A 22,298-nucleotide genomic window follows, 5' to 3' on the forward strand; every position below is an offset into this window, starting at 1 on the left:
GTAGTATCTACTATGAATTATTTAGCATCTACTATGGATTATTTATTATCCACTATGGATTATTTAGTATCTACTATGGATTATGTAGTATCTACTATGAATTATTTAGCATCTACTATGGATTATTTATTATCCACTATGGATTATTTAGTACCTACTATGGATTATTTATTATCCACTATGGATTATTTAGTACCTACTATGGATTATGTAATATCTACTATGGATTATTTAGTATCCACTATGGATTATTTAGTATCCACTATGAATTATTTAGTACCTACTATGGATTATTTAGTATCCACTATGGATTATTTAGTATCCACTATGAATTATTTAGTACCTACTATGGATTATGTAGTATCTACTATGGATTATTTAGTACCTACTATGGATTATTTAGTACCTACTATGGATTATTTAGTATCTACTATGGATTATTTAGTATCTACTATGGATTATTTAGTATCCACTATGAACTATAAGTATCCATTATGAATCACTCAGTGAAGTGTGGATCTACACCCAGGCTGTGAGAGTAGGAGGATGTAATGGTAGAAGGTTTAGTAAATCACTGAGTCTCTATCTGTCACTGATCTCCTCTGGGTCCTCTGAGCTTCTCCTCACTCTCTCTGATCTCTGAGCCCCCCTCGACCCCTCACCTGCTCCTGCCCCCAAACTCTGACAGTCTTCCCCCTTTAACTTCCCTCTATTTTTAGAGCATCTTTATTATAACTCATATTAATAACAAGAATAATAGGTGTAATAATAACAACAATAATAACAATAATAATAATAATAATAATAACTATAGTAATCATAATACTAACTATGATGAAATTAGTAATAATAATAATAAAATATCCACAACACTACATATGAATAAACATTAATATTTTTTATTATTGTTATTATTATTATAATTATTCGTTCAGTATTTGACACTCGCATACGTCATGTTACACCTGCACGCGCTTTACGTGACTATATTCTCCAACGTAGAAACAGGTCAGCAGGGTAAAACGACGACCTGAACGAACACAGTCTGGTATAAGCGCACGATCTCTATTAGATAATCACCATTTCACTGCTCTAACTGGTCTAACTGGTCTAACTGGTCTAACTGGTTTAACTGGGTTAACTGGGTTAACTGGTCTAACTGGTTTAACTGGTTTAACTGGGTTAACTGGTTTAACTGGTCTAACTGGTTTAGTATCAGGGAACTCAACTTGCCAGTGTGTTCTTCAGTCTCCTGGCAGGAACAGCACCGCGACCCTCCGCGCGCTCTCTTGGCCGGTGTGTGTGTGTGTGTGTGTGTGTGTGTGTGTGTGTATGAAAGGTCAGCATGTTCACCAGGCCACCGGTTTCATATTCCGTTGAGCAGGTAGCCAATCAGAACGCGGAGGTGTTCATCTCTCGTCCAATCAGGTGAAAGGGTGGGGCTCGTTTTGCTCAAGAGCTGCGCACGTGAAAAAGGGCGCGGACATACTGAACTATGTGACGTCAAAAAAATATTGCACAATAGTCTCTCTCTCTCCCTCCCTCCCTCTCTCTCTCTCTCTCTCTCTCTCATCACTCTCTCTCTCTCTCCCTCTCTCTCTCTCCATCACTCTCTCTCTCTCCCTCTCTCTCCCTCTCTCTCCATCACTCTCTCTCTCTCTCTCTCTCTCTCTCTCCCTCCCTCTCTCTCTCTCTCTCTCTCTCTCATCACTCTCTCTCTCTCTCCCTCCCTCTCCATCACTCTCTCTCATCACTCTCTCTCTCTCTCTCTCTCTCTCCCTCCCTCTCCATCACTCTCTCTCATCACTCTCTCTCTCTCTCTCTCTCTCTCCCTCCCTCTCCATCACTCTCTCTCATCACTCTCTCTCTCTCTCTCTCTCTCTCTCCCTCCCTCTCCATCACTCTCTCTCATCACTCTCTCTCTCTCTCTCTCTCTCTCTCTCTCTCTCAGTCTCTCTCCCTTTCTCTCCACCATTCTCTCTCTCTCTCTCTCTCTCTCCATCACACTCTCTCTCTCACTCTCTCAGTCTCTCTCCCTTTCTCCCTGCCTCTCTCTCTCTCTCTCTCTCTCTTTTTCTCTCTCTCTCATTCCTTCAGTCTGTCTCTCTCCCTTTCTCTCTCTCTCTCCATCAGTCTCCCTCTCTCCCTCTCTCTGTATCTTTCTTTCTCTCTCTCTCTCTCTCTCTGTCTCCCTCCTTGTCTCTCCACCAGTCCCCATCTCTCTCCATCAGTCTCCCTCTGTGTGTGTGTGTGTGTGTGTGTGTGTGTGATGTAAACACTCTCTCTAAATAAATCAGCAGAGAGAACTCCAACAAAACACACAGCGGCTCTAATGCAGCCTAAATCATTCATACAGCACGAGGAGAGGGCGAGAGACATCGTGAGAGAGAGGGAGTGCGCGAGAGAGGGGGGACAGAGAGAGATAGCGAGGGGGGGGGGGTGCGCGAGAAAGGGGAGGGGGGGTGAATGCAGTCATCCACAGTTCAGCTTACAGAAAGTGGGGCAGATGTTCCACTGGGTGTGAATCTGAGAGTTCTCACAGGGCTGATATGTAATTGTGTGTGTGTGTGTGTGTGAGTGTGTGTGTGTGTGTGTGAGTGTATCTATCTATTTATCTATATTTAACTTGTTAAACAAGCTGTTTGATGTTCAGTGTGTGAAGTTTCAGGTTTGAGAAGATCCTTTTTTTTTTTAGAAAGCCTATTTTTAGATCCACACTAATGAAACACACACACACACACAACCGCAACTTCCAGACCCTCCGACACACACGTATACACACGCCCACGCTCATAATGGCCATGATGAAATATTCATTCAGCAGTACTCTAAACCATTAGACTGGAGAACTCTCTAGAACCGCAGGGCCTCATTCAATCAAACAGTATTTACAGAAGAGGCCTATTGAGGCCTAATGAACACGCCCTCACACACACCCCTGAAAACAGCCTTATCTGAACAGGTCATATCTGGAGTGAATTATTATATTATTAAATCACAGTCTAATCAGCCCCTTTGATCTGGATCTGTGGAGTGGAGAAGCTGGACGGCTGGGCTGAACCACCAGCTGGACTGTAGAGTTTAGCATTAGCAAACATCACTGTCCACGCTGGCACAGGTGAGTCTTTCCAAAAGCATTACGCTTCTCAAAATAATGGGAAATCATCTCCCGAAATAATGAGAAAGTGTCTCAATAAGAAATCAATAACTTAGTATCTCTGAACCATGAGATAGTACTGCAAATAATGAGTTAGTATCTCAAAATAACTAGATAGTATCTCTAAATAATGACTTAGCAAATTATGAAATAATATCTCACAATCATGAGACTGTTTCTCAAAATCATGACTTAGCCTCTCACAGTTATGAGATAATATTAAGTAATTAATATTACTTATTATTAATTATTACTTATTATACTTATTATACTAAATATCTCACAATAAAGAGATATCTCAAAATCATGACTTAGTATCTAGTATATCGTAGTATCATAGATTATGAGATTGCAAAATTATGAGTTTTACATAGTATTTAAAAAATAATGAACGCATTTCATAACAATGAAATAGTATCTCAACATAACTTAAAATACTCAAAATAATAGACAGTATCTTGAACGTATGACTTAGTATCTAGTATCTCAAAAATAATGTGAATATGAGATAGCAAAATTATGTGTATCACAACATTATTCTGAGAAAGTATCTCAGAATAATGACTTAATATCTCGAAATAATGATAGTATCACACCATTATGAGATAGTATCTTAAAATAATGATAGTATCACATTATGAGATAGTATCTTAAAATAATGATTTAGTATCTCAAAATAGTGATAGTATCACATTATGAGATAGTATCTTAAAATAATGATTTAGTATCTCAAAATAGTGATAGTATCACATTATGAGATAGTATCTCGAAATAATGATAGTATCACACCATTATGAGATAGTATCTTAAAATAATGACAGTATCACATTATGAGATAGTATCTTAAAATAATGACAGTATCACATTATGAGATAGTATCTTAAAATAATGACAGTATCACATTATGAGATAGTATCTTAAAATGATGACTTAGTATCTCAAAATAGTGATAGTATCACATTATGAGATAGTATCTTAAAATAATGACTTTTGACAACAATGAAAATATGTGTTTTTTTATTTTAAGTGGTGAGAATGGGCTTCCATAAATATGGAAAATCTGTTCCTAGAATGGAAAATTTCTTTGGCATAATTGAACAAAAATGAAAAGCCAGACCCAGGTAAAGTAAACAGAAGTGTAAAACGGGACAATTCCAAAACATCCAAAATGTTACATAACACTCGCAAAACGTACACACACCCAGCCCACTGGTGTAAGCCTAGTGAGGCTAAACACAACGGCTATTTCGGGAGAACATGCAAGTGAGGCTAAAAAGGCTAAATGCTAATGCTAGCCAACTGGGTTAAGCGCTGCTCCAGGAGAAAAGCCAACTGGCCCACGCTGACGCTATGTTTTTGCTAGCTGGGTGCTAGGCTAAAAGCTAACCCTACCAGACCCTACCACAATCTCTTTATCCAGCTAACCGCACTCTGGGCCGACTGAACACTGAAAGGACCCAGAGAGGACAGCGACACTATCCGGTAAGGTTTGGGACTAATTACAAAAAGGTTTTGTCACAATGATAAAAGCTAGGCTAGGCTAGGCTAGGCTAAGCTTTGCTGCTGCGTGCTTTGACAGAACTGTAAACCAGGCAATAATAATAATAATAATAATAATAATAACAATAATAAAAGGACAATACACGTTTCATTCTGAGGTGAAATAACAGGGTGGTAAAACTGCATCTGAGCATTTTTTTAATTAATGAATAAATGTATTCCATGGCACCTTTAACCTTTATAGCACCCCTTATTGCCCCCACTAGCATTCATTTACCATTAGCAGTGTTAGCAGATTAGCGGACGTCCAACATCGCTTTGGAGCCACCTTGTGATTTGGTCACTTTGTACCCCATCTCCTCCTTTCTTCTCCAAGGCCCACCTCCCCGTTTCAGCCTTCCAGGGCATGGTCCATACTAGCAAAGCTTAGATTTGGGCAGTGTAATCTGGCCATTAGCCACAGATCATCCCGTTTGACTAACCAGGTCTACCGTTACCCAACACACCAGGTGGATTCTGGCCAGCCATGAAGTGACAGAACTAGCTGGACGTTCACACTATTATAGCATGCCATGTCAGTGCCTGTATCCGGGGCTACATCACAAAGGTGCTAATAGTGAAAAGTGCTCGCTGCTTCAGGACATTCAGGACAGGTTGTGCGCTCGTAGTGCTCGGAACGTGCCGAAGAACGTGAGTGTTTTATACTTCAAATACAGTCGAATACCATTTCCTAAAGACCTAGGTAGCCTGGAGGCTTATGAACTGTAGTGTCCAGGGGGTTCAGTGAACCTCACAGTCCCACCTGACTAGCAACATCAAAAATGGCAGGTCTAGAGGGAGGTCTGGCAGGTCTAGAGATCAATGTTTTGGAATGACTTCCGTGAAAATGTCCTGACAAGTACATTCACACAGTCACTGTGCTGCTTCAGCTTTGGGTCGGGTCCTCGAGCAGCAGGTGGACCCGTGGAACAGCGAGCGAAAGACGTTCCTTTTCTTCGTCCTCTTCTTCTTCGCTCCTTTCCCGTAGGGTTGCGAGTGCTCAGACAGCGAGATGGACTTGCGCAGGGTTCCGATGCGCTGCTCGTGTTCCCGGATCTTCCTCTGCAAGTGGTTCTGGATGGCGAAGCCAAGAGACTCCATGTCCACAGCCGCTCCGTAAACCTCCCACGTCATGCCCTGCTCGTCCCAGACCACCTCAGGAGGTGGACCCTTATCTGTCCTCTGCTTGGATTCCCCTTCCAGGCCTGACCCAGTTGAAGAGGCTTTGGAGACCTTCTCCATCGCCACTGACGATGCCAGTTCACTGCAACTTGTTGGGTTGACCTCACTGACCGTGACCCGGGGCAGCGCCAGGCTGTCAGACGGAGAAGACTGGCTGCGCAATTCAATCTCAATTTGACACACATGCTGGGGAGGAGGTTTGTGACTATTAGGGGACTTGTACGGGGGTGGGCCCAGGAATTTAGGCTTTGCTCCCACTGTAGCTAAAGTGGGGGAGGATAAACCTGACAGCCAGTCAGAGTTCGAGCTGCTGTCTGGGCTGAGTCCGTTTTGCAATCGCATGCAAGAGGTCTCCGAAGACTTGCCATGGTTGCTGAGGTCAAGGTCCATCTGGCTCCAGGGACGAAGGCTTAGGGTCGGGCTTGTGGCTGTGGACTTGCTGCTGACCTCCACAACAGCCTGGACAGCAGCATCCACGAAAGCCAGCTCTGGCTGCAGGGCGACAGGTTGGACAGGAGCATGATCTTCTACGGTCATCGTAGCGGCATCCTTGAAGCTCTTGGACGTCTGACCTGCTGCCCTCTTTTCCCTTTCTTTCTCCCTGTCCATCTCTTTCCTTTTCGCCTCTTCCTTCTCTCGCTCTTTCCGTTTCTCCTCCTTCTCTTGTTCCTCTCTCTTCTCCCTCATCTTTTCCCGCAGTCTCTCCCTCTCGCGCTCCTCCCTCTTCCTTTTCTCTGTGACACACTCTCTCTCTTGGGTCATGACATTTGTGTCTGCCTTGCCTACCATCTCCTTCGACTGCTTTGCGGAGGGGGCCGTCGCTCCTGGCGATAGCTGCTTCCTCTCTTGTGGAGGGATGGGACATTTGGAGGCAACCTGCAGAGTCAGGTCCCTTCCTTTGGGAATCCGTGCCACCGGCAAGTCCTCGAGGGTGTCTTCGCCTCCCTTACCCCCTTTGTTCTCTTCTTCCTTATACCTCTGGGGGCTTTTCTCCTTGCTGTGTTCTGCGCCTTGCTGCTGCATGCCCTCCACCTGTTGCCTGTTCGCCACAGTAGGTGCTCTGTCATCAGTTGACGTCCTCAGTTTGGGCGAGAGCGAATGCATGCCCTCTCTGCCGCCCCCCTTCTTGCAAGCGTCAGATCTTTCCACTGCGAGCGATGCAGCGGAGGTAGGTCTGAGCTTGGGGCTGGACGTGGCCCTGGGGATTTGCGAGAGTGTTGCTCGCTGCGCACTCTTTGGCGAGTCTGTACTTGTTATCACAACAGCCGACGCTGTCTTCTGGAGGTTCTTTGGAGAGTTTGAGGACATGCTGATATGAGAGGCTGAAGAGGTTTTGTGGAGGTTCTTGGGAGAGTTTTTAGCACTGGCCTTCAGTTCCCCTGTTCTGCTGCTGCTGGGGGACTTCAGCCTGCGCTCACTGCTCCCTGCAGTTGCCGTGGTCTGGAGGGGCAGAGTTAGGCCCTCCGTCCCGACAGCATGTTTGGCTGGGATTGGTTTACCCGTAGCAGTGACTGAGGAAGTGGCTAGGCTTGTTGTGTGTGTCTTTCTGGCTGTGGACGCTTGGACGAGGAGTGATTTCGACGTGGTCAGGGCAGGCGTTGGTGCGCATGGTGTGACAGCAGTGGTTGGCATTTTTGGTTCAATCAAGGCATCTCTAGAGGTTCCTTTCTGGTCTGGAGCTGGTGATGGCCCATTTCTTCCATTTCCTCCTCTCACGCTCAGAGTCGGGGTTTCCTCTTTGGGCTGGTTTGTCGATTTGGGCTTGTCGTACCCAGGGGAGTGCTGGTAGCTTGGGCGGGACGCCATCGGAACCCAATAACTGTCTATTGGCTATGGTTTCGTTGATGTCACAATCGGGAGCAGTGACTGGAGTCAGTGATGTCACACTCACACTGTGGTAGAGACGACAGAAAGGTCAAACAACAAAATGATTAGAAGTGATTATGACATCATAATCCAAATTATCATCAGTGATGTCATAAGAAAAAGAGTCCTTTGTTAATGTAGGGTTGTACCAATACTGTAATCTGGGTAGTATCACAATTCTCAACAATTAACCCTTTAGTAAGTTCTGGCTGCCTGTAACGGTCCACCTGGGGTAACACGTAGCATTTTAAGGATGCGCTGTATGTTGTGGAATGGCTGATTCAGTAGAACTAAAGCTGATTGCTACAGCACTTCTGAAGCTAATCGTCCGGATCCCACGGGTGGGATCACTCATCATCTGAACACCAAGGGTCAAATTCCTGGACACTGATCTGGCCTAGCCCTGGACTAATGCTAAGTGACCATTGGAGATGTTGATGTTTTCAGTGGAAGTTAAGGGAGAAGGACAACGCCCAACAAACTTCATGCCCACCTCTTCCCTCTTGTCTTCAGACCAGGCTTTACACGCAAACCGGTGGTCCACACTAGCAAACCCAGCTTTAGCCCCCCACTGAAAAATCCAGCTAAGACCAGACCAGAGTTTTGGTTCTGATTCTGCTAGATGGTCTCAGATGGTCTAGACAGGTCTGATGGTCAGGTGGTTGAGAAAAGCTGGTCATCCAGACAAGGTAAGACATACCATACACTGGTAAGCCAGCTGGTTTAGCTGGTAGCCGTGTTTGACTGGTTGCGTTTAATGGTTTAGCAATGTAGCATTTCCTTACCCAGCTTCTGGAGGGTGGATCTCTGGCCAGTGTCAGTATTGAGGAAGTGCTGACCTTCTGATACCGTACCTCGTCACAGCATTGTCTGACAACAGTCATCTGTAGTTACGCCTGCGTGCGAAAATGAAAAATTGATAGCATACAACCCTCGCTCTGCCAGGCATATGCTCGGGTATGTTGTTATGAGCATGTCTAAATTATTTAAGGCGGGGGTCCGGGGAACCTCAGGCATGTTCCCGCACTGTCGCAGCTCCTGAAGGCTGGATAATCAGGTGTGTTTGATCAGAGCAGGGGCTGGGATGAGGAACCAGTGCCGGAGGTGTTTCCTCAGTCAGGGAACGGCATGCATCCCATGCACTGGACAGAGCTGTAACATGCAGTACTGTACAGAAACTTTAGGCACAGCCCGTATTCTGAACCACGGCTCTCAGCAATGAGGGGTTCTACTGCAGAAGCTCCAGATGCAGGTGAACGTTAAGCAACAAGAGCTTCTCATTCTGAAGAAAGAAAGTAGTGAGATCTTGTCTGTGAGCTAGTCTGAAGAGCAGAGCTCGGTTCCTCCAGGTTTCTCCTGGACGCCCCCCAGTCCAGCCAGCACAGCGTGGAGGATGTGTTCAATCAACTCCATCAGCATCATCATCATCATCATCATCAGCAGCAGCAGCAGCAGCAGCTCACCTGATTTACCATCATTAAGCCCTGATTTACCACCAAACCAGGTGCTGGAGCTCGAAATCACAAATTAGTCATGCTAATTTGGTGTTCACGCGCCTTCACGCGCATCCGGGATGCAAATTGCAGTGCAGTTCTACAATAACAACCAGCACTGGAGCTGCTCGTGCGCACCTACCTGTGGAGATGAGCGCGGACTGTGATGCTGCGAAGGTTGCCATGCCTGCAGTTCGTCAGTGAGCTGCTCTGCTGGAGCCCCAGTCAGTGCGCGCGCGTGTGTGTGTATGTGTGTGTGTGTGTGTGTGTGTCCTTCTGCTCTGATCCGCGCGCTGCTGCGAAGGATGACGGGACGAGACGAAAAGTCGCTCGCGTGAGAAAGGGGAAGACTGGTCACGTGACTGTGCACTGGGCGAGCTAATTGAGGGTTGTGCAAGTGGGAGCGCAGGCTGCGGCTCGTGCGTTAGTTTCCCGTGCAGCCAGATGATCCCACGGAGCACGAGAGCAAACACGACCAGCGCTATTAAAGATACACCCCTGCTGGAACCAGCTCAGACTGGTCAGGCTGTACGGTCATGCTGATTGACCAGCCTGACCAGCATACTAATGCCAGTCGACCAGCCTGACCAGTGTGACCATGCTGATTGACCAGCCTGACCAGCATGGTAATGCTTTTGGACCAGCCTGACCAGTATAACCATGCTGATTGACCAGCCTGACCAGTATGACCATGCTGATTGACCAGCCTGACCAGTATGACCATGCTGATTGACCAGCCTGACCAGTATAACCATGCTGATTGACCAGCCTGACCAGTATGACCATGCTGATTGACCAGCCTGATCAGCATGGTAATGCTTTTGGACCAGCCTGACCAGTATAACCATGCTGATTGACCAGCCTGACCAGTATGACCATGCTGATTGACCAGCCTGATCAGCATGGTAATGCTTTTGGACCAGCCTGACCAGTATAACCATGCTGATTGACCAGCCTGACCAGTATGACCATGCTGATTGACCAGCCTGACCAGCATGGTAATGCTTTTGGACCAGCCTGAGAGTATGACCATGCTGATTGACCAGCCTGACCAGCATGGTAATGCTTTTGGACCAGCCTGACCAGTATGACCATGCTGATTGACCAGCCTGACCAGTATGACCATGCTGATTGACCAGCCTGACCAGCATGGTAATGCTTTTGGACCAGCCTGACCAGTATGACCATGCTGATTGACCAGCCTGACCAGCATGGTAACGCTTTTGGACCACCCTGACCAGTATGACCATGCTGATTGACCAGCCTAACCAGTATGACCATGCTGATTGACCAGCATGACCAGCATGGTAACGCTTTTGGACCACCCTGACCAGTATGACCATGCTGATTGACCAGCCTGACCAGTATGACCATGCTGATTGACCAGCCTAACCAGTATGACCATGCTGATTGAAAAGCATGACCAGTATGACCATGCTAATTGACCAGCATGACCAGCAGGCTAATGCTAGTTGACCAGCCTGACCAGTATGATCATGCTGGCAGAACTGGGTCGCACCCATTGCCTTGTAGGCTGTACATGATCCTAAGCCTGTACCTCCCCTTTAAAGTCTTAAAGGGGAACTCCACCAATTTTCCAAAATTTCTGAATATTTCAGTGGTTGAAATGTGGACAGTCCCGCACAGAAAATTTTGGCTTGCAGTGTTTTGATTTGTAGAAAAACTGTCCAATCTGATTTCTTTACAGTGGTGGTGAATGGAACCGGGCGTTGGTCGCCATGACTACAACACAAATACAGTCATTTAATTTACGATCCGAACCCAGCAGTGAACCTTTACGTGTCTTCTGAGATTTATATGGAATTTGGATGATAATAAAATGATAAAATAGTGGATGTTAAATAAATTAATTAATGAAAGTTTTCTTTGGGGACTATTTTTTTACGCCCTACATGTATCCCTCCACCACGAGTTGATCTTAAAGCTACATTGTGGGCCGAAAGTGGGGCGACTTTGTTTACTTTGTATCATAACGACTTAATTACCCAATAAAAGCTACTAAACTCAACTTTGCTACATTTTCCAGAATGTACAGACACACACACACACACACACACACACACACACACACACTTCATTCACCACCACAATAATGCTGTAAACCCTCACATCACAAAAACACCTGACTCTGCGTGTAGACTGAATCATCCTCTGCTCCAATCAGACGCAGCGCTTGAGCCACCTGTCGGCTGCACCTGCGGCCTCTTCACACGAGTGGCCCTCTGGACCAGTGTGTGTCCCTTATGCCTCGCATGTGTCCCTTTAGTCGCACACACACTCTCTCTGTGATTCTGATGGCCTCTGAGCGCTCCGGTGCAGAGAGCTGTACGTCCCAACTCGGCTCCGACACACACCTCGACTCCGAGAGCGGCATGTGGGAGGAGAACTTCGACACTGAGAAGTAAGGCTGGCTGTGTGTGTGTGTGTGTGTGTGTGTGTGTGTGTTCATCATGTGTATATACATGGCTGTAGATCTGCACTGCCCTTTGCTGTAGCTGCAGTCCATCCAATCAAATGCCTTCCTGCCTATCCATCTGTTTATTTATCTATGCTTATACTGTATATATATATATATATTTATATGTGTGTGTGTGTGTGTGTGTGTGTTTATACCTGGGGCCACTAAGCCAACACTATTGGCCCCTTAAGCTATACATTTGTATATATATATATATATATATTAATGCAGTGGTAAACTTTCCTTCTCCAAAATGCCAACTTTACAGGAGAAGGAAAAAACCTCCTTAACTTTCAATAGAAGTCAATGTAAAAAGATTATTTCCCAAGTCATTTCGGAGCATTTCTATTGGTCCATTCATTATGAAATTTGGCCAAAACATGACGAACAACTGCTAGATTCACATTACGACAACAGAGAAAAACAGCAAAAAAAAATTTTACATGGCAGTGAAAAATGACTACAGGCCTCTGAAATCGTAGGTCAGTCGTGCTCCTGTTAGGATCTCCAGGCCCATAAAAAGCAACTAGCAACTTAGAACCGTAAAATAAGAGCAGCGGTAGAACCCTTCTCAGTTCCCCAGAGCAGTGTAGATTACCCTGACCACTGCAGGGTGTATGTGCGGACCAACAACCCAGCGCTCAGCTCAGCAGTCAGGCCAGATGGCTCAGAGGTGGGAGGGGTGGGTTATCAGGCACAGGGTCATGGGTTTGATACCTGGGTCCACTAAGCTGCCACTGCTGGGCCCTTGAGCTAGGCCCCTAGCCCTGTCTGCTCCAGGGTGCCATATGATGAGACCCCAGGTGTCTCAGATAGGGTATGTGTGTAACTCCAATAAAGGGACTGATGCTAATTTGGTTAAACGACACTTTCTTGTCTCTCTCTCTCTCTCTCTCGCTCTCTCGCTCAGTCATGGCGTGGGCAGGAAGAGGGACTATTCTCCAGTATCTTGGAGCGAATACTTTGAGATGATGGACGACGTGGTGGTGGGATCAGCAGAAAGCAAGGACATATCCTTTACACACACACACACACGCACACACACACACACTTTATAGCACATTATAAGACATGTATGTATTTAAGTATTAATATTATAGCAACAACTAAGCCACAACCTGAAATACCATAGCAACCACCTTGCAATACTATAGCACCCATCAAGCAATACATAGCAATCACCTTAGTGACCACATAGCAACAGCAAAAGCTGTGTAAAAAGTCATCCTTTCAACATAATTATTATTATTATTATAATTATTATTATTATTATCATAGCAACGCCATAGCAACAACTAAAACACCACCTGAAATAGCATAGCAACCACCTTGCAACACTATAGCACTGATCTAGCAGCCAATTATTAATCCCATCACAGTCATCTGGCAACATCATAGCAACCACCTAGCAATACATAGCAACCCCAGTTTCACCTTAGAGACCACATAGCAACAGCTGGAAATTGGAACCACTTAAGCTGTGCAGCTGTTCTGCATTTCCTTCGTTCAAATGGACTTTTCTAGCTATTCATTATTATTATTATTATTATTATTATTGTTATTATTGTTTTTGTTTGTTTGTTGTTATTAAAGCAACACCATAGCAGCAACCTTGAAATACAAAAATAATTCACCTCTCTATTTATTATTATTATTATTATTATTGTTATTATTATTGTTATTATTATTAAAGCAACACCATAGCAACAACCCTGAAATACTATAGCACCAATCTAACTGCCACTTATTAACCCCAACACAGCCACCTGTGATACCATAGCAACCACCTAGCATCATCATACCAACCAGTTTCTCCTTAGTGACCTTGTAGCAACAGCTTGATGTCAGAACCACTTGAGCTGTGCAGCCATTCTTCTCTTCCTTCATTAAAATTCAGCTATTATTATTATTATTATTATTATTATATCAGTCCTTTTTTATATTAATAACACTTGCAGTTTTAGGACAGCATGGTTCCTTAACAGGTGTGTGTACGTGTTCCGTGTGTATAAGAGTGGGCAGGACGGGCCGCTGCTGGTGCTGTTGCATGGGGGTGGACATTCAGCCCTGTCCTGGGCTGTATTTACTGTACGTAACACACTCTCTCTCACACACACACACTCACACACACACACACGTTTCCATATATGGACGTCTGAGCTGGAGCGTGAGCGGCACCGAACACAGGGTCGGTGATATGGGTCCTTTAACATGTGCCTTTTTGACCGTTTTGGTCACCATTCCATCCATAGTGATCTAAAGTCCTTCTCACCACAGGCGGCCATGACGAGTCGGGTCAACTGCAGGGTTCTGGCGATGGACTTACGAGGTCACGGTAGGACCTGAGACCTGTTTTATGTTACTGCTAAACGATAAACAGAGCTTTTACAAGCTCAAATACGAGGAAGTGCTGCATTTTAGAAGCTGTAAGTGTTGCAGGTGACGTTTTTCATCACAACCAGGTGCTACTCAAGTCCGGCATGCTGATGACCTCTCCACCCAGACCATGTCCAGGTGACGCATCCAACCACACACACTTCATTAGTTCACACAGTGGTGTTCCAGTCATATAACAACTCTTATAAGACTGTGACATACACACATAAGACATACACTACGTGGCCAAAAGTTTGTGGACACCCCTTCTCAAATGAATGCATTCAGCTACTGTAAGTTGCTACACTATTGCCAATAGAATAGGACTCTTTGGAGCAGATTAACATGAACCTATTGGCACCTAAAAGCCTAATGCCAGACGTGGGCTAGAAGGGTATAAAGGCCTCCAGCAGTGAGCTGTGTTCTCTGGAATGATGGTTGGTCCTCTATCCATGGGCTGGGGACTTGGGGATGGATTTGGTAGGCAATGCTCCTCCAAAATCAAGTAGCAACAAATCAGAAATGGTGTCCCAATACTTTTGTCAATATAATGTGTTTTTTTTTCGGGATAATGAGACAAGGATGCTGCATCAGCTCTTCTTCACAGACAGGCTATGTTCTTACCCTTATTCTCCAGAGACGTAGCCAACGTGGTACGAGCGACATACGGAGAGGTTCCACCCCCTATCGTCCTGGTTGGTCACAGTATGGGCGGAGCCATCGCTGTGCATGCAGCCAGTGGGAGCTTACTGCCGTCGGTGGTGGGCCTGGTGGTTATCGACGTAGTGGAGGGTGAGTAGCGGCCTGGTAGTAACACTATAATGCTGCGGCAGTACGGCTAATACTGCTATGGCAGTTGTGAGTCACCAGCATGACACACAGTGGCTGTACGGCTGTGCTCTCTGCAGGGAGTGCCATGGACGTTCTTCACAGCATGCAGAACTTCCTGAAGGGACGACCCAGATCCTTCAAGTCCATTGACCATGCCATCGAATGGAGGTAATTCACACAGCTACACTCACACTGACATAGAGCTGAAGGGTCATCGCTCTGGCCTGAGCTTTAGTATGTGTATTTATCTCTGTCTGAGTCAGTCTCACCTGATATCAGACCTGAATCGACTCATTTTGAGCACCAAGCCTTGAAACAACCTGTCCAGCAGGATAGTCTTCCTTTCCGAGAACAGGACAAGTCGAAAAAGCCTTTTTTCATTTATTAAGCTTTCTTTACCTTATTATTTTGCTCTTGTGGCTGAATGCAATCAAATCCTCACGGCAATGCTCCTCTAAAATCTAGTAGAAAGTCTTCTTCCCTGGACAGTAGAGACAGTTACTCCAACGGAAGCAGGAGAAACTCTTTTAAATCCTTGAATTTCATAAGAATGAGCAGGTGTCCCAATACTTTTGTCAATATGGTGTGGATTTGTGTTTTTCTCCGCAGTGTTAAAAGTGGCCAGATCAGAAACCTGGAATCAGCCAAGGTGTCCATGGTGGGCCAAGTGAGGAGGTACTGTAACCATCAGAGCATTAAACCTTAATGGATCCTTCATTGAACATCATTGGAAATGCTGTTGCAGATGGTTCTACATAGAACCTTCTACAACAAGAATGTGCCACTGATGTCAGCTCTAGTCACCTTGCATGTTTAAGGGGGTAGTAACTTCAGGCTCCTGCAGATGGCCCTGCATGAGGATGATCAGGCTATAAATACCTGTGGAGTGTGTGATGGGACTCAGACTTTGAGAAGAGTACAGTACCATACAGCGAAGGTCTAGTTGGATGTGTGGAAAATGGGTCGCAAAGCAGATGCAGTTATGTGAAGGAAGGCCATACAGTGAAGCAAGTAGCTGAATCTGCAGGTGTATGGAAGCGTACGGTCATACGGGTCTACCAGCAGTGGCAGAAATCCCTACAGTCTACAGGAGATTCCCCTCAGAAGTGCATCCGAAAGACAAAGCTGATGGACAGGGACCACCAAGAAGTCAGTGCAGGTCCTTCATCTCCAACTTCTGAAACAACACTCCGCAGAGAACTGCAGACCATCAACGTATGGAGCAGAGTGACCTGCAAGAGGCCCAAGAATAAGGAGAATCTCCTTTAGACTATAGGGATTTCTGCCACTGCTGGTAGACCCGTATGACCGTATGCCCGTATTCCATACATCTGCAGATTCTGCTACTTCCTTCACACTATGGTCTTTGGCCACGCCCAAATGCAGTCACTCCTTTTAGCCAGTCATTAACTGCATCTGCTTTGCGACCCATTTTCCACACATCCTACGAGACCCCCACTGCACTGTACTGCAGTATTCTCAGTGTGAGTCCAATCACACAACCGGCAGGTATTTATAGCCAGAGCGTCCTCATGCAGCGCCATCTGCAGGAGGATATATCACAAGCAATTGACTTTGGTTTCTCTCTCTGTTTCTCAATGCACACACACGTACGAACACACTCCTGCAGGTGTGAGGTAGAGGACGGGGACTGTGCGGAGCAGGTGAGTCCAGTAACGGAGAGCGTAGCTGAGGGCCATGAGGAGTTCTACGACCTCAACTACGTCACGGACAAGGCTGAGAGCACTGCGTCAGAGGTATACACACACACACACACACACACACACACAAAGATCTCACATGACACTCTATTGTGTTATGACTACACTATGTGTCCAAAAGTTTGTGGACACCCCTTCTAACGATTGCAGTCAGCTACTGTATGTTGCAGCCTTTGCTGACACAGATGTGCAAATGTGCACACACAGCTTGTCTAGTCCCTGTAGAGAAGAAGTACTGCCAATAGAATAGGACTGGAGTAGAGTATAAGCATGTAGACGTGGGCTAGAGGGGTAAAAAGCCCCCCCAGAATTGAGCTGTGTGAGTTGTGGAATTGGGGATGATGCAGTGTAATGGTGATCATCTAACTAGCTCTTGTTGCTGAATGCAATCAAATCCTCACAGCAATGCTCCTGCAAAATCTAGTAGGAAGCCTAGTTTCCCTAGACAGTAGAGAGAGTTCCTCCAACAAAAGCAGTTATAGTAAATAATGCAGTCCTGTCCTGTGTGTGTGTGTGTGTGTGTGTGTATGTTTCTGCAGCCGTCCAGCGTGTACAGCTGGAAGATTGACCTGTCTAAAGCGGAAAAGTACTGGGACGGCTGGTTCAGAGGCATCTCCAACCTCTTCCTGGGCTGCAACGTCCCCAAACTGCTGCTGCTGGCAGGTCACACACACTCTGACCTTTATGACCCAGGCTTGAGGAGAGTGTAAACGCGACTGATAGGGTTTAACGTGAGCTCTGTGCTCTGTGTGCAGGTATTGACCGACTGGACCGAGATCTAACCATCGGACAAATGCAAGGTCAGTCTATCTGTCTGTCCAGCTTATCGTACCGGCTGTCTTTAGCATACTAGGAAGGCTTGGTGCTAGAAACTGTGATCAAGCTGTTCTTTTGCACACTGCAATCCCTGGCAGACTGTGTGTGTGTGTGTGTGCGTGTGTGTGTGTGTGTGTGTGTGTGGAGTACTCTTACTGTACTAATGGGGCCAGCTGAAGGGACACCTGGTGCTGTCAGTTAAGAACCCTTGCAGCTAACAATAAACCCCCAGTCTCTCTCCCTAACACACACACACATGGTCTGTCAAGTATTGCAACATGCTCAGTTTCAAATGGGAGGCCTGCCTGGCCCTTCCACCTTCAAAACCACCTCAGATCAGCCAACACATTAAAACCACCTGCCCAATATCATGTAGGTGCCATGTAGGTGTCATGGACTCCACAAGACCTCTGAAGGCAACCTGTGGTATCTGCCACCAAGACTAACATTAGCAGCAGATCCTTTAAGGCAGGGCCTTCATGAGCATCAGTGAGTTCTAGGTGCCCATGATGGTTGTCCTGCCTTGGAGCACTTTTTGGTAGGTACTGACCACTGCATTCTGGGAACACCTCATAAGCCCTGCCTGATGTGTTGGAGATATTCTGACCCAGTCGCCTAAGAGGCCAAACCTCAGGACAAAACCTGAAGGTCACAGCACACACTACTATTGTGACGGGTGTTTTTCTGCAACAGTGCTTCTAATAGGGTGGGTACGTTTTTTTTGTGGGTAGATTCTGAATATATTAGCAGAGTGTTTTTTTTTCTATGCAGGGAAATTCATGATGCAGGTGCTGCCCCCTTGTGGACATGCTGTGCATGAGGACATACCAGATAAGGTAGGGCTATGAGTTGATCACACATCATGTGTTTTAATGTAGGCTTACACTTTAACTAGGCCGTGGGAGCTGACCCGAACGGCACTCTGCCCCATTCTACAGTGTAGGGACTGTACTTTAGACCCTTTCTGTTAGTCATTTATGGCTAAAACACTAGAGGTCAAGTTTCCCAGACCTGGATTAATTTGTCCTATCAGTGGGGGATCTTCATTCAGAGTGCTGTGAAGTCCAGGACTAGGCTTAATCCCTGTCTGAGAAAAACAACTTTAATTGCTTGGTCTTGGCCTAAATGTTCTGTCCGACAAAATGGGAAGCTACTTTGCTGCTGAAATAAGGCCTAGTATTGGACTAAAGTGAAAATGCTAACGATCCATTTTCCGAGACATAGGTTCATTTTAGTCTTGAACTAAATAGCAGTATCAACGGTAAGGCACCATTGGAAATTTGGTCTATTAGCCTTACTCTGGGTCTGGAAAACTGGCCAAATATGTTTCAGATCCAGAGCATTGAACCTTCAGAGCCTTGTGCCTTTAGAGTCTTGGGCCTTTAGAGCATTGAACCTTCAGAGCCTTGAGACTTCAGAGCCTTGAGACTTCAGAGCCTTGAGCCTTCAGAGCCTTGGGCCTTTAGAGCATTGAGCCCTCAGAGCCTTGAGCCTTCAGAGCACTGGGCCTTCAGAGCATTGGGCCTTCAGAGCATTGGGTCTTTAGAGTCTTGGGCATTCAGAGCCTTTCGAGCATTGAACCTTAATAGCCTTGAGCCTTTAGACCCTTGGGCCTTTGGAAGGTTAAGCCCTTTAGAGCCTTGAGCCTTCAGAGCATTAAACCTTCAGAGCCTTGGGCCTTCAGAGCCTTTAGAGCATTACACTTTCAGAGCCTTGGGCCTTCAGAGCCTTGGGCCTTTAGTGTTTTGGACCTTTTGAGCCTTTAGAGCATTGGGTCATTAGAGTCTTGGGCATTCAGAGCCTTTAGAGCATTGGACTTTAATAGCCTTGAGCCTTTAGACCCTTGGGCCTTTGGAAAGTTAAGCCCTTTAGAGCATAAAACCTTCAGACCCTTTGGGCCTTCAGAGCCTTGAGCCTTTAGTGCATTGAACCTTTAGACCCTTGGGCCTTTAGAGCATTGACTCCTCCGGACCTTGAACCTTTAGAGCCTTTTGAGCCTTCAGAGCCTTCAGAGCCTTGAATATACCCATATTTACGATCTTTTTGTCCAGCCCTGGGTAAACAAACCAGCTGTTTTCAAAATGTTGGAAAGCAAAAGCCAGGCCATCAAGGCTACAGAAAAGAAGGAACCAGTAAAAGGTCACCCATCCTCTTCCATTTCTAGGTGGCTGACGCTCTTGCAGGTTTCATGACCAGACATAAGTTTGCAGAGGCTCGCAGTGACACCAAGAGGTGAGTCGGGTGCATACAAATGGAAATGTAAGTAGCTTAGTGGTCAAATGGCGATACCACCATGGTCAGGGGGTTACGGGAGTTCGAATCCCGAGCCATGCTGCTTTGCCATCAGCAGCCGGAGCCTGAGGGAGCACAGTTTGCACAGTTGGCCACGCTCTCTCCCCTCATTACTCCTAAGCGTTGTTGGCCGGCACAGGCGTCTGTTAGCTGGTGCGGTGGAGCCAGGGACCCGGCGCTTTCCTCAGAATGTGTCGGCTGCCGTTGGAAAAGAGTCCTTACCCTACTAGTGTCAGGAGCATTGCTAGGGCTGGGGGGAGGGGGGGGGGGTGCTACGAAATGGGTTAAGTACCAGGTTGGGGAGAAAAAGGGAAAGGTTGGAGCTATTTAGCTAAAACCAATGACCACTGTTCTCATTGATCTCCTAGTTAAAAGTCTAGTGAGTCTAATCCCAAACTGTGTTGGTTCGTTCCTCAGCTCCTCGTACCCTTTCATGCGGTGAGCTCCAGAAGGTGAGTGTCAACCCCTAACTCTAACCGTCTGCATACAGAACAAGTTTCAGCCTGTTGAAGAACTCTTCTTCCTCATGTTTCAAATTCCTAATGAAAATCCTCTCCCAGACTGTCTCTTGACTCTCTGTTGGGAATATCCTTCTTTTGAAAAGGCCTTTAATAGAAAATAGGGAAAGAACAGGGAGACTGAATGTGTCAGGGATTTCTGGAATTGTCCTGAAGCATATTTATCATCAGCATGTTGAGTCTTGATTAAGAAAAATAACAGAGGATCTTTCTCCCAAAATATTTTCAGGAATTTTCACATATTCCCAGCTCTGGAAATCCCAGTCCTAGACTTTAGTCAGTCCTATAGTCCAACGGAAAGAACCCTGAGAAGAAACATCTTCACAACTTCACATTATCTCATCACTGTTCCACCAAACCACTGAAATCCAACAGGCCAAAAGCCAATAGGGCACCCCTGTTCACCACCTTCACTACAGTGGCTCCAGGATATCCAATGAAGTTAGCGGCTCCCGAGTTAGCGGCAACCACCCTATTTTTATGACCTTTTGGACATGTGGCAAATCACGTATCCTTGCCCATGATGACCGTTCTGCTTGCGTTCCTCTGCTACAACTGACTGGTGTGATCGCTTAGTGGTACATGCAGCATCTCAGCAAACATGGTTCCCTTGTGACAACCGATTGGTTCTCCCAAATTCTCCCAACACTGGGAGGGTGAAGACCAACACAGGCCAGCCAGCGCCCCCTTTTTTCCAAAACTGCCACTGATGCAACGTTGTGAAAGCACTGTGTACCCGGCTCTGAGGCATCGGCCAGCGTTGCACAGGAGTTACATGGGGGAAGCCAGGCCAACTGCACGCTCTCGGGCTCCCTGGCTGGTGATGGCTAGCCTATTGTTTTGATGGTTAGCAGCATGACAGGGATCCGAACTAGCGATCCCCTTCTCAAAGTGACAGCGCCTTATTCTGCTGGACCACTCGGGGGATGGGGGGATGGGGGGATTGTGTGTTTGCCATAATATTCTGCCATGTCTGTGTAGTATTAGCATGTGGTTCTCAATTGGGACACAGCCTACTTCAACTGTGTATTCACTCTGCCCTTACAGACTCCAGCAGAGCTGAGCTGCACAGCGCCCTCTAGAGGCAGGAGCTGCAGTACTGCTGTCCAGTGGAGGATCTCAGCTTTCAGTTCTACAGTCGAGCCAGTCGTTTTTCCTCACTGCTTCAGTTTTAGCTGGTAAATCTTTCAGGGTTCGGGGCTTTCTGACTTTTCCTTGTTGTGTGCGTCACCTAGAGCTACAGGTGATCTGAGTAACAGTGCCGGTGTGTGTCGCTGTATCGGCATCAGATCTGAGAAAGATTTTCCATCCTAAAAAAAGAAAAGAAAAAAGAAAATCACAATAAAATTTATTCATATTCAAAGCACAGTCTGACCCTGCGTGCAGAATACTGACCAGTGGCGAGCAGGAGGCTCAAGGGGAATCCTCCACCCACTTTGTTTGCTGGAGTGTGTATGTGTGTGTGTGGGGCTCCATGTGCATGCGTGTAGTACGTGTTTTATGTGGACAGTGAATAAATAGGCACGGGTGCTCGAAGAACACTGTGTCCGTGCTTGTTTGTGTGTGTGTGTGTAAGGAATCTGTTCAAGGTCAGTCAAGTGTGTATTTGCAAAGTCCTTGCAAAGTCTGAATGGTGTGCTAGTGTGTGTTGTTGGTTGAAATCGTGGCCCAGTTATCAAACCTGAACTGGAAAATGAACGTCTGACCTCTAGATCTAGATCCGTCTAAAGTCCATGACTGTGGAATGATGAGGAGAAATTCCCAAAAAGAGGATCAGGTTGACAAAATACTTCTATTTACAAACAGCGGAAGAACAAGAGATACAAACTTAAATGGAATCCACTTAAATACAAATACAGGTGTGTAAGGCCTGCAGCTTCATGCTCTACAGTTGTATGAAATGCCGTGGTCCGCAAAGAGTCCAAAGAGCGAAAGAGCAAAAGAGCACTTTCCTGAAAAGAAAACGGGAAAAAAACGCTCCTCCCACGAGCGGAATACTCTCGAGTCACGAAGTTCAGCGCGTGTAAA

General features: G+C 46.1%; 2 protein-coding genes across 2 annotated transcripts; one reads left to right on the forward strand and one right to left on the reverse strand.

Annotated features, from left to right (window-relative positions):
- Positions 1-4,196: 4,196 nt before the first annotated feature.
- gprin3a (GPRIN family member 3a) lies at positions 4,197-9,441 on the reverse strand. Its single transcript, XM_072672079.1, has 3 exons — positions 9,380-9,441; positions 8,530-8,640; positions 4,197-7,770 (listed from the first exon to the last, which is right to left on the reverse strand). The coding sequence occupies exon 3, from the start codon at positions 7,682-7,684 to the stop codon at positions 5,570-5,572; it is 2,115 nt and encodes a 704-aa protein (XP_072528180.1). The 5' UTR covers positions 7,685-7,770; positions 8,530-8,640; positions 9,380-9,441; the 3' UTR covers positions 4,197-5,569.
- Positions 9,442-11,535: 2,094 nt separating this feature from the next.
- LOC140548894 (protein phosphatase methylesterase 1-like) lies at positions 11,536-21,792 on the forward strand. The gene is made up of 15 exons (XM_072672078.1): positions 11,536-11,659; positions 12,627-12,726; positions 13,712-13,804; positions 13,994-14,051; positions 14,179-14,230; positions 14,730-14,884; positions 15,001-15,091; positions 15,533-15,598; positions 16,554-16,680; positions 17,184-17,307; positions 17,400-17,444; positions 18,232-18,296; positions 19,625-19,692; positions 20,170-20,204; positions 21,318-21,792. The coding sequence occupies exons 1-14, from the start codon at positions 11,553-11,555 to the stop codon at positions 20,192-20,194; spliced, it is 1,176 nt and encodes a 391-aa protein (XP_072528179.1). The 5' UTR covers positions 11,536-11,552; the 3' UTR covers positions 20,195-20,204; positions 21,318-21,792.
- Positions 21,793-22,298: the final 506 nt, after the last annotated feature.

This window comes from Salminus brasiliensis, unplaced genomic scaffold (genome assembly GCF_030463535.1).
Source record: "Salminus brasiliensis unplaced genomic scaffold, fSalBra1.hap2 scaffold_168, whole genome shotgun sequence".
NCBI classification, from domain to species: Eukaryota; Metazoa; Chordata; class Actinopteri; order Characiformes; family Bryconidae; genus Salminus; species Salminus brasiliensis.

Excerpts from the sequence above, each read along its gene's own strand:
- gprin3a (XM_072672079.1), bottom strand. The coding sequence starts at position 7,684 with ATGGCGTCCCGCCCAAGCTACCAGCACTCCCCTGGGTACGACAAGCCC.
- LOC140548894 (XM_072672078.1), top strand. The coding sequence starts at position 11,553 with ATGGCCTCTGAGCGCTCCGGTGCAGAGAGCTGTACGTCCCAACTCGGC. Across the intron at positions 11,660-12,626 it reads GAGAACTTCGACACTGAGAA|TCATGGCGTGGGCAGGAAGA; the intron begins GTAAGGCTGGCT and ends TCTCTCGCTCAG. Across the intron at positions 14,885-15,000 it reads GGTTATCGACGTAGTGGAGG|GGAGTGCCATGGACGTTCTT; the intron begins GTGAGTAGCGGC and ends TGCTCTCTGCAG.